Source organism: Neolamprologus multifasciatus, chromosome 3 (genome assembly GCF_963576455.1).
Source record: "Neolamprologus multifasciatus chromosome 3, fNeoMul1.2, whole genome shotgun sequence".
Classification (NCBI taxonomy): domain Eukaryota; kingdom Metazoa; phylum Chordata; class Actinopteri; order Cichliformes; family Cichlidae; genus Neolamprologus; species Neolamprologus multifasciatus.
In genome coordinates, this window is record NC_140441.1 from 28,038,362 (window position 1) to 28,049,497 (window position 11,136).

The window sequence follows — 11,136 nt, forward strand, 5'->3', positions numbered from 1 at the left end:
AACAGCCTGGTATTCCCAGTACAGGTGATGAACATCTCACAAGAGGATGTCTGGCTTCCACCTAAGGCTAGACTAGGCATTATTAGTCCTGGCCGCTGCATTGAGGGTGACCCATGCGAGGTGAGATTTGAGCGCATATCTGCCAACCATGAGGAGGTGACGCTTAACCAAAAGGACTGTCAGGGGGCCAACAGTTGCGTACAGGACTTATTGGGAAGATTACACATAGGTGGCACACCAGGACAACAGGTCGAGGTCAGAACTCTTTTGAAAAAGTATGCGGATGTTTTTGCACTTCATGATGAGGATTTGGGGTACACTGATCGTGTGAAGCATGAAATTCCTGTTGTAGATGAAGCCCCTGTTTCTCAGCCATACAGGCACATCCCACCAAATCAGTACAAAGAGGTTAGGGAGCACATTTCTGAACTGTTGAGAAAGGGGGTGATTCAGGAGAGTTCGAGTTCCTATGCTTCACCAGTTGTTCTGGTATGCAAGTCAGATGGGAGTCTTAGACTGTGTGTAGACTACCGCAGACTAAATGCGAAGACCAGGCGTGATGCCTTTCCACTCCCTCGCATTGAGGAGAGCCTGGATGCTTTGAGTGGTGCAGAGTTCTTCTCAACCGTAGATCTTGCCAGTGGCTACCATCAGGTAGCGGTACATGAGAAAGACAGAGACAAAACAGCATTTACCACACCATTTGGCCTGTATGAATACTTAAGGATGCCTTTTGGGTTATGTAATGCCCCCGCGACGTTTCAACGTCTTATGCAGGCCACAATGAGTGATTTGGTCTTTCAGATTGTGTTGATCTACTTGGATGATCTGCTTGTGTTTTCATCAACATTCCAGGATCACATTGTGAGACTGGAGACTGTTTTGAAAAGACTGAGGGATACGGGGCTGAAGGTTAAGGTTGAAAAGTGCCATTTCCTCCAGCCCAAGGTCAAGTTTCTCGGTCATGAAGTGTCGGCTCAGGGAATAAGCACAGATCCTGACAAGATAAGCGCTGTGGCAAAATGGCCCATTCCTAGTACTGTGAAAGAGCTAAGGTCCTTTTTAGGATTTTGCAGCTACTATAGGAGATTCATTGAGGGCTTTTCCCAAACTGCGGGGCCACTCCATGATGTAGTGAACGTCTGTGTTAAGGAGATAAGTCCTGTCAGGACTTATCTAAGGCTTTTTGCTTCAGCCTGGACACCACAATGTTTACAAGCTTTTGAGTTGCTTAAGGAAAAGTTGACTAGTGCCCCTGTTCTAGGCTATGCTGACTTCAATCTCCCTTTCACGCTGGAAACGGATGCTAGCAGTCTTGGATTAGGTGCTGTTCTGTCCCAAAAGCAGGGGAGAAGGAATAAAGTTATAGCTTATGCTAGTAGGAGGCTCAGAGGGGCTGAGAAGAATGATCAAAACTTTAGCAGCATGAAGCTCGAACTCCTAGCATTAAAGTGGGCAGTCACAGAAAAATTTAGGAGTTATCTGCTGGGGTCCAAGTTCACAATCATAACGGATAACAATCCCCTGTGTCACCTGCCCACTGCTAATCTAGGAGCCATTCAACAGAGGTGGGTAGCTCAGCTGTCTGTGTTTGACTTTGTTGTCAAGTATCGCCCTGGCCGCTGCAACACTGCCGCTGATGCCCTCTCTCGGCAACCAACAGTTGACACGGCAGAACCTGACAGTGAGGATGCAGAATATGATGGCTCTATAGCCATATGTAATGTGCTAAGGGCAGGTACAGGTCTAGGCTCAGATCTTGTCATGGCTGGAGTTGAGGCTTGTAGGATCAGACTGCTGCAGGCCTCCGAACCAGATGAGGAAGCAGTCAGTGAGGCTGTGCTGGGCAACACCCCAACGATGCCTGGTTACTCCAGTGCAGAACTCTATCGCTTCCAAGTGTCAGACCCGACAATTGGTGTCTTGAGAGAGTTTTGGAGCAGACAGAAGAGACCTACCTACAGAGAAAGAGGGGGTCTGTCTAAACCGGTACGTTCTCTACTGAAGCAGTGGCCTCGGATCAGAGAAAAGGATGGACTGCTATACCGTGTGATTGAGGATGCTCACCTTGGACAGTGCCATCAGCTGCTACTACCTGCCTGCCTTAAAGAAAAAGTGCTCAGGAGTGTGCAAGATCACATGGGACACCAGGGAATTGAACGCACACTGGGATTGTTGAAACAAAGATGTTTCTGGGTGGGCATGTTTGAAGATGTTGAGCACTGGGTGAAGAAATGTCAGAGGTGTGTGTTAACAAAGATGCCTCAACCCAAAGTTCAGGCACCCCACGCTCCATTTTTGGCTACCCGCCCACTTGAAGTTGTTGCTGTTGATTATACCACCCTAGAGCGGGCTACAGATGGTCGTGAAAACGTTCTTGTAATGACTGACGTGTTCACCAAGTTCAGTCAGGCATTTGCCACACGAGATCAAAAAGCAGATACCACAGCTAAGATTATCCTGAAAGAGTGGTTCATGAAATATGGGGTACCAGAGCGCCTACACTCAGACCAGGGCAGGAATTTTGAAAGCGCAGTGATTGCTGAGCTATGCAAACTGTATGGAGTCAAGAAAACTCGTACAACACCCTACCACCCTCAGGGTAACCCACATTGTGAGAGGTTCAACAGGACTTTGCACAACCTCCTGCGTACGCTTCCCCCTGAGAAGAAGCGGCGCTGGCCCGAGCATCTGTCAGAGCTGGTGTATGTTTACAATGTCACGCCGCACTCGACCACAGGGTATTCTCCCCATTACCTGCTGTTTGGGGTCCACCCACATCTACCCATTGATGCATTGTTGGGCCGGGAAGAAGTAAAGGATGACAAACTGGACTGGTTATTAGTGCATCTGGAGCGTCTCCAGGATGCACATGCCAGAGCCAGAGAATTTGCCGAACGGAAGGCTGCAGAGAGAGTGGTTCAGCAGCAAGGAAAGGTGTTCTGTCCACCTGTTGACATCGGACAGTTTGTGTATCTCCGTTACCGACCACCAGGAAGGAATAAGATTCAAGATGCCTGGGCAGCCCCTGTGTATAAAGTGGTTGATATTCAAGGGACAACATACACAGTAGTGCCCCTGGAAGGAGGGCCGGTGAAAAGAGTCCACAGATCTAACTTGAGGCCATGCGTGGGGTCTATACCTGCACCCAAGCCAAGGCTACGTGACCAGGAAGTCAGTTCTGCAGATGAGCACCAAGTGTCTGATACGAGGTTGAGCATCCAGAGTTTGCCTTGATGGAGGAGGTCCAGTACCCAATGGAGCTGCCAGTGGCTCAGGAACCTGGGAACTTGGTTCCGACGGTCGACGAGCCTGGAGACCAATTGGAGAATGGAACTGAAAATGTGGGTGAGGTTCTACTAGGGCAGGAGAGCAGTGACAACCCTGATGACCTCGAGGTGGAGCCAGCAGCTTACCTTACACCTGGACCAGGAAGCATTGGATTCTCCAGCGAAGAACCGGTGGCGAAACCTGTTCCAGCTCCTAGGAAAGGAAAAAGAGAGAAAGCGGAGGCAGGTCCACCCACACCTGCTACACGCAGTAGTAGGAGAGAAACTGCAGGGGTCCACACAAACCCATTTAATCTACCTAGGTCAGCATGCAATGCAGTATCCTTCAGTCCAGATGTACTCTCCCAGGTGTTAGCCGGTATGGTTCTCTACACCACCAAACTCAGGGGAATGGTGAATGAGCAGGGGGTCACCGAGGACGTTGACTCGTAGCAGGGGAGAATGTAGCCAAGTGAACTAATACTAGATATGGAAAGGGTTTAAAAAGAGGGGATTGTGTTTTTGACTGATTGCCTGTCTACCAGAGGTCTGTTGTAGAGTTGTCATGGTGATGACTAGACCTCACATTTTGGGGGTACATTGTCCCTTTAAGAGACACTGTAAGCCAGAGCACGCATGCACTCAAGTTTGCGTCACACACTGAGCGCTGTGAGCGGGAGCACTGGAGAGTTAGAGACTGCAAAATATTCTGTGGCTAGCTACACAAGAGGTAAATGTGCTAAAAAAGTGTAGCATACTGCAAAATATTGTCACCAGTGTTGTAGTAGACTGTAATTAGCTAAGTTTCTTTAGCAATGACTCCAGGTTTGTGACCATTTCTGTAGAGTTCTTAACGCGCGACGGGTGCATGTTTAATGGTCACGTGCTGTGAAAGGGACTGAAGAGCGGGTTGGCGTGAGTAGTTACAGTGTCCTAACAGATTTCAAAGTTGTTAAGTTTATACTGTTATTCACTTTGCATAACTCTGTATGTTTCTGTTTGATTCAGAGGGGAGATCACTTGCTGTGTGATTCCTGCGTGTGTACTTGTCCTAGCACAGTAGCTGTGTGGAGAAACCGAAGTGAGTTCATGATGTTCTCCCATAGAAATGTATGTTTAAAAAAGAGTTTACAGTGCACTTTACTGCCAGTTGACCTGCGAAGTTGTGGGATGTAAACAATGTGTTTATTTGTTTTGTTTTCTCTTTTTTGTTGTATTTGTTTCTTGACAGGTGACTACTGTTGTCTATACTGTTTGAATTTAACATGTACATATGATAGTTACTGTTGTCTCAGACCCTGAAAGGCAGTTTTAGGCTGAGCCAGTGGAATAGTTAAATTTTGCCGTTTCACTCAAAACTACAGAATTAAAACTGTGCTCCTCCGAGTACAGTCGGAGAATAAAAAAGCCCACAAAATAGTATTTCCTGTGTTCTGTCTCATTCCCCATGACCGGGCCACATATATATATATCCATCCATCCATCCATTCGCCCCCCGCTTATCCTTTTCAGGGTTCAAGTATCTGCTGATACTGAACATGTTCTTGATGTCATAAGTTCTAGTTAGACTTGCCTGAAGACTGTGACTGGCTCTTTAAATATCTTATGGCACACCTGTAATCAAATAAGTTTCAGTGTCTTCATAAATGCTTTGCATAGTGTGTAAATAAAAAGACCTTCAGATTTACAGGAAGCTTTAGAAACAAAACAAATTGGTGGACTATATCAGGGATGTACTCAGGTATGTCTCTAATTATAAATTATTTTTATAAATCAATTATTACCTTTCTTTACTTCTTGGTACTTGTTGTTACTGGTTATGAAATTTAGTTTTAAATTGTAAATGGATATGCTGTAGTTTAGAAAATTGAGTTTAAGGTTGCTGTTTTGCTTCTTTTCTTTCCAGACTATTTCTTCTAAGCTATGGGTCATAAAACTGTCATTTGTGCAGGTACGTCCAAGCAGTGAAAACTCATTTTTGTAAATTATTTTGAAGAATGATAATAAAAAAAAAGTTAACTAAAAAGTAAACAATGTTTAACTATGTTGCAGTTCTACTCTTAAAAACTCATTACAAGAGAAAAACACCCAACATTTGCATTATTACATTAATGATGTTTGTTGTTTTTGTTTAAAAAACATTTGGTGAAGGAGTTGAAAAACTGCATTGAATACTATACTGAAAATATTATGACTGAAAGATTTTTGAAACAAACACTAAGATGGCTCTATAGGCATTCAAATGCTGCAATCCTGGAAGCATCTTTTCTGGGTTGAAAGAAGCAGTGGCACCTAGTCACAGAGATTTTTAGTTTAGCAACATTCAGTGGATCAGTTCTAGTCATTCTACTTTTTTTTGTTGCAGGAATTTTCATAATGCATTTGATGACCACCACCAGAATTGCACTGCTTTCAGCAGGTTCCAGTATAACAGGTAAGTAAGCATGCACCTCAGCAACCTAATCAGTGTTTTGTTTTTTTAAAGCACATTTTTGATCATTGATAAAGTCAACTGGATTTCGTCACAATTGTATTGCACATGTAATCATGGAGATTATTGGGTGATTTGTAATGACACTCTATCAATACATTATCATAGTAAAATGGAAATTGTAACAAATTTAAATTAGTTCCATGTGTAAGAAGTCTGTGAGTTTACAAGTGATTATTTTATTACTACTATATTTATTTTTACACTTTTGAGAATTATTGTGATGGGGTTTTCTTCACAGAATGAAAAGCATGTAAAACATGACTGAGCTATGAATCATCAAAAAGTGAAATAGTAAAATTAGAGGTGGATAAAAGTAGTAAGATTAGTTAAACCCAAAAATTTCTTTTTTTTATTTCAAGCTAAGAGGACACAGTGAACTAAATGATTGGCCAGCATTATTTGCTGATATGTTTGCTAACCTAGTGTGTCCTGAGACACACTAGGTTAGCATTTTCATCAGATTTGCCACAACCAATAAATATTTTACAATTCTAGACTGCACTCATCCAGGTTGGAGAACAAATTCTCAATAACAGATCGGGATATTTGTGCAGGCCATGCGCTGACTTTATTAGGTACATCTTGCTAGTACCAGATTTAAACCCATTTGCACGACTCATTAGCTCTTGGCTCTTTGTGATGGAGCAGCAACCTGTCCAGAGTGTAACCCGCCCTTCCTATGAAATATGAGGATGTATGGATGTTAAAAATCACCTTAAATTATATTTTTGAAAAATGCATTTAAGATAATTTCAGTAATAAGTATAAAATGAAATCATGTATTCTTTTTTTAATTAAAGGAACATTTGTTAGCATTTGCAAACACAGTACCCCAACTTTTAAATGCTTAAACCTTTGACCATTACAAACTCCTTATTTTCATCTCTTAAAACTGGGTACCCTCTAAACATTTAAACACACACACACACATACACACACACACACAAATTGAATGAAACAATGCTGAGACAAGGTTATTTGAACAGACTGAAAAAACGGTATTATGAAATGAAACCAGTTATAGGACGAGACACAAAGCATATGTTTATTGTGTATTCCTGTTGGTAGGTTTAATTAGAATAGTCAGGTTTGTAGTTATGCTTGACAAACTTGATGCTCATTGTTGATGCAGTTTGTCTGTTTTCATTGAAGAATGAAAGGTTTACCTGTTGGTTTTTTTTTTTTTTTTTAGTACATCAGCAGTATCACTTCATCAATAAATCCCTGACCTGGTATGAGGCTCAGAGCTTCTGCAGATTAAAGTACACCGACTTAGCAACCATAAATAACATGGATGATGAAAACCGGCTGATCAACACACTGGGCAGTAACGTGACATCATCATGGATTGGACTCTACAATGGACAGATCAACAGGTGGCTTTGGTCTGATGGCAGCGGTATAGCGAGCTTCACCCAGTGGAGCCCTGATGAACCAAACAACTCTGGAGGCATTGAGTCATGTGGAGAGATGTATGATAACGGCCTCTGGAATGACGCGTCATGTGAATTTGCCATGGCTTATGTGTGTTATGAAAGTGAGTAAATGACACACTGATTTTTGTAAATGTAAACTGATGTAATTACACACAGTTATCAAAGTTAACAAAACTTACAGGAGTTTAATATGAATTATTTGATCATGAATTTATAATGCTTATATCTTAAACTAGACAGGAAGTCTTCATCTGAGTAGCACACAAAATAATGGCATAGGCGTGGTTCTTTTAAATGTATACATATATATGAATACGTACTTTACACAATCAAAACAATTGAGGGCCTTTTTTTAATATAACCCCCCCCCCCACACACACACACACACACACACACACACACACACACACACAAATAATAATAATTAAACAAATCACACTGAAGAGAAAGTCTTTAAGACCAATTCTACTAACTTTAAAATGAATACTAGTATTTGTTTTAACATCTCATTGTGCAAAAACTGATACTTTTCTTAAAAAGAAGTCATTAAAGTTCTAATTCTGTGTCTATAAGACAATGTCCTGCTTATATGTATTTAATTCATTCGATTTATAAGGAAAGTTCTAGTTGTTATCCAATGTGATTTTTTTTGACGTAACAAAGCAAGCCTAAGTTTTCCATCAGTATTTATATGAACAAACGTCATGGCCTTGCTGATCATAAATCTGACTCTAAATCTCTTACCTGATTTCTACTTTTCTTGGCAGAAAAAAAGATGTCTAACTCCATTTTACTTATCTGTTATTTGTTTTTAGTTCAGCAGGATGGCAGTAAGAACTACGTCTATTACACACAGGGACAAACCTGGCCGAACAGTCAAGATCTGTGCAGACAGAAGCACACTGATCTGGCATGTGTGCATACAGCACAGGAGAATTTAGCGACTGGTGCATTTTTCAACTCAGTGTGGTTCGGTCTGTTTAAAGATTCCTGGTACTGGTCAGATGGAACAAAGACCTCCTTCAGGTACTGGAAAAGAGGCGGAAGTTATAGTGGAAAATGCGTTTCTGTGGAAGGATCACAGCAGGGACGCTGGGTACCAGCTGACTGTAACCAGAAAGCAACATTCATGTGTCAAGGAGGTAAGTTCCTGAAATACAAAAGTAATAAATGAGTTCCTAGAAAAATGTGATGTTTTTAATTAGGTGTCAAAACTTGGATAGAAAAATAATAATATTCATAATAAGGATCGCAATCAACACAACAGCTTTCTTCTTCCTTTCCTGGATTTAAGAGCATGCATCAAGACTGTCTTAATAATGGCTGAGATTATATTTCTGTGTTTGTATTCTGCAGGTCTCAAGCTAAAGAAGATGGTCATAAAGATGAAGGTGCAGTCTGATGTGGATCTCACTGACTCTACTACTTCCAGCCTATTCCTACAGAAGGTACAAACATAGCTTCAAGGGTCCACCAGGGGAAACTGGTCAATTCTATTTTTATACATAATACATTATGGTCTGTTTGTTTTTGAAAGTAATAGAAACTAAATAAAAATATTTAAATTCAACACTTAAGTATCTCCTCAAAGTCCAACTGATGATTTAAAAATGGTTTAATTATTATAGTTTTCTGAATGTTACACAGACAGGTATGAAGCTGTGTGCTAAATCTGGAGAGTATGTCAAACAATTATTTTCTTTGATCGTATTTTTTCTTTTAGTTGGAAACAATCCTGAGAGATCAAGGGGTGACTGATGTCCAACTTAAATATAAACGTGTATTTCAACCTCAGTTGAAGACCACTGAGAACGCGGGTACGAGAGGCCTCCCTACAGGGAGCATATATCATGCTAACCTTAATTCGAAACATACCAATCATTTTGTGCACATTAATTTAGTAAAAAAACAAACAAACAATCAGTGAAAAGGTTTTTTTCCTCTCTTTACAGGATGCTGAGTGCAGAAGTGCCAATGTCATTTTACTGCAACATTAGTGGTTATAGTGGTTTGTAGAGCTGATGGATGGAAACAGATTATTTAAAGATTGTTGCTTTCCCCAGCAAATTTATTTACCCTATACTTGTGTAGTTCATAACAGCTGATGTATATTCTAACCTAAGTTATTAAGCAGAGTAAACTTCTTACAAACACTGGATCTTGTCTCCAATTTCCCCCTTAAGATTTTTGGTCATAATATTGTAACTATAGATGGGAAATAGTTATTATGTAATAAAATATTAAATATTGCATTAATTTGAATTCAAATTCAAATCACTGTCTAACTTATAAAGCACTTAAACGGCAATGTCCAAAGCACTGGAAGACACATTTTTCAAAGATCAGCTTTAAAAAAAATGTATAATAAAAAGTTTGCTTCTTCCAGTCAGTCAAAAAAAATATTTATAGTTGTAACCAGACTGCTCTATTACCTTGCTAATGAATCGAGACAGCCACCTCTCTTAATCCATGTTTATGGAGGCATGTGGTCTGTCTACAATAAAATAACTTTCTGAATGTTGAACCTTCTTATCCAGTGTTTTTCTTTGATATTTATTTCCATGCAGTCCCCCACACCAGTTCTTGTTTTGCTTTTTGACCTTTGATCCAATATCTAAATCAAAAAAACATATATGTATATGTTTTCTTTGTTGTTTTTTGGTTTTTTTTAGATATCTAAAGTTATTCTCAGACTTGTCTGATGATGCAAGTCTTAGATGACACTTACAGGAAGATAAATATTGAGAAGTCAATCCAACCACAGCATGCAAACTCAACTTGCACTGGATACTGCATTTGTCATATCTTTTATAACATGTTATAAAGTGAGTGAGTGTATCAGAATCCCTCTGAGGCTAGGGTTGAGCATTTTTAAGACAAAGTAAGAGAAGCAAGACATGTACATAGGAGAGTTAGTGGATATTTTGGACAACTGATGTTGAAGATGGATTTTTTTAATCCATTAAACCGTTTTTCCTAAAATGGCTTACTTTACATATATCGCCAAAACACTGTTTGAGATGACATTATGTGTTGTAACAATTTTTTGTGACTCCTTATTTCAAGACCTCGCAGTAACAGTTCACACTTTTGTTGTACAAACATGGGCAGTACAGAACATGTCTGCCACACTGGCTTTGACTGCGGGCAAGCATGAATTATATTACTGCACTGGCAAATTATTTCACTTGATTATTGTCTAGATCTTCTCAAAGTATATTTTTCCTGATATTTAGACAGTTTTTGCAGTGAAATGCAAATGTCATGGGAGGTGCTTTATATAAAATGCACCTTTCTTTTGAATTTGCAACGGCCTTAATATTGATTTATTAAATTTTTAAGGTTTTTTTTAAGTTATAATAATAAGTAATTCATTTCACATGATATGCGGAAACAACAACAAAAACACAAGCAAAGTAGAGAGTGGAACATGTGGTAGAGGGTAGGAAGGCTACTTGGGCAGTCCTGCAGTAACCATTATACAGTATATTGTTGAGAAAGGTGGGATTGAAAGAGAACAAAGTCCTCCTGATATACCTCTCATTAATGATAAAGAATGCTATGACAGAGTTTATCTGTATGTGCTTTTGCTAATAGTTATTCATCTTTTATTCTACATTAAAGTATATGTTTAATTAAGTATACGGTGTGTGTGTGTGTGTGTGTGTGTGTGTGTGTGTGTGTGTGTGTAACACAAGGGAATATAAGCATGGCATACAACCCACATCTTGTTGTATGCCATGAGGGAGAGAAACCTTTAGATGCTTGGTCAGGATGACTGATGTCTGACATATACTCTTTTGAGTATATCATAACTAACAAACAGAGTATTGAAAGGAAGAGGTCAGAAAATGTATTCTTATATATTTGAATTAAATAGGAAATATGGTGAAAAGGAATGTTCATGTGAGAAGGAGCTAACAATAAATCTAACTAA

General features: G+C 40.0%; 2 protein-coding genes across 3 annotated transcripts; both read left to right on the forward strand.

Annotated features, from left to right (window-relative positions):
- The first annotated feature begins 2,597 nt into the window (after window positions 1–2,597).
- Window positions 2,598–4,409, forward strand: LOC146522423 (uncharacterized). Of its 2 annotated transcripts, XM_085154814.1 has the most exons (3): window positions 2,598–3,999; window positions 4,115–4,184; window positions 4,278–4,409. In XM_085154814.1, exon 1 carries the CDS (start codon window positions 3,237–3,239, stop codon window positions 3,720–3,722), a length of 486 nt encoding a protein of 161 aa, XP_085010940.1. In that variant the 5' UTR covers window positions 2,598–3,236; the 3' UTR covers window positions 3,723–3,999; window positions 4,115–4,184; window positions 4,278–4,409. The 2 variants fall into 2 exon arrangements, with proteins under 2 accessions (XP_085010940.1, XP_085010939.1); XM_085154813.1 differs by having other exon boundaries at window positions 4,115–4,408.
- Window positions 4,410–4,990: 581 nt separating this feature from the next.
- Window positions 4,991–10,330, forward strand: LOC146522424 (macrophage mannose receptor 1-like). Its single transcript, XM_085154812.1, has 7 exons — window positions 4,991–5,220; window positions 5,635–5,703; window positions 6,956–7,300; window positions 8,015–8,341; window positions 8,556–8,647; window positions 8,923–9,016; window positions 9,152–10,330. The coding sequence occupies exons 1-7, from the start codon at window positions 5,193–5,195 to the stop codon at window positions 9,157–9,159; spliced, it is 963 nt and encodes a 320-aa protein (XP_085010938.1). The 5' UTR covers window positions 4,991–5,192; the 3' UTR covers window positions 9,160–10,330.
- The last annotated feature ends 806 nt before the right edge of the window (window positions 10,331–11,136 follow it).

Excerpts from the sequence above, each read along its gene's own strand:
- LOC146522423 (XM_085154814.1), top strand. The coding sequence starts at position 3,237 with ATGGAGGAGGTCCAGTACCCAATGGAGCTGCCAGTGGCTCAGGAACCT.
- LOC146522424 (XM_085154812.1), top strand. The coding sequence starts at position 5,193 with ATGGGTCATAAAACTGTCATTTGTGCAG. Across the intron at positions 5,704-6,955 it reads AGCAGGTTCCAGTATAACAG|TACATCAGCAGTATCACTTC; the intron begins GTAAGTAAGCAT and ends TTTTTTTTTTAG. Across the intron at positions 7,301-8,014 it reads GGCTTATGTGTGTTATGAAA|TTCAGCAGGATGGCAGTAAG; the intron begins GTGAGTAAATGA and ends ATTTGTTTTTAG.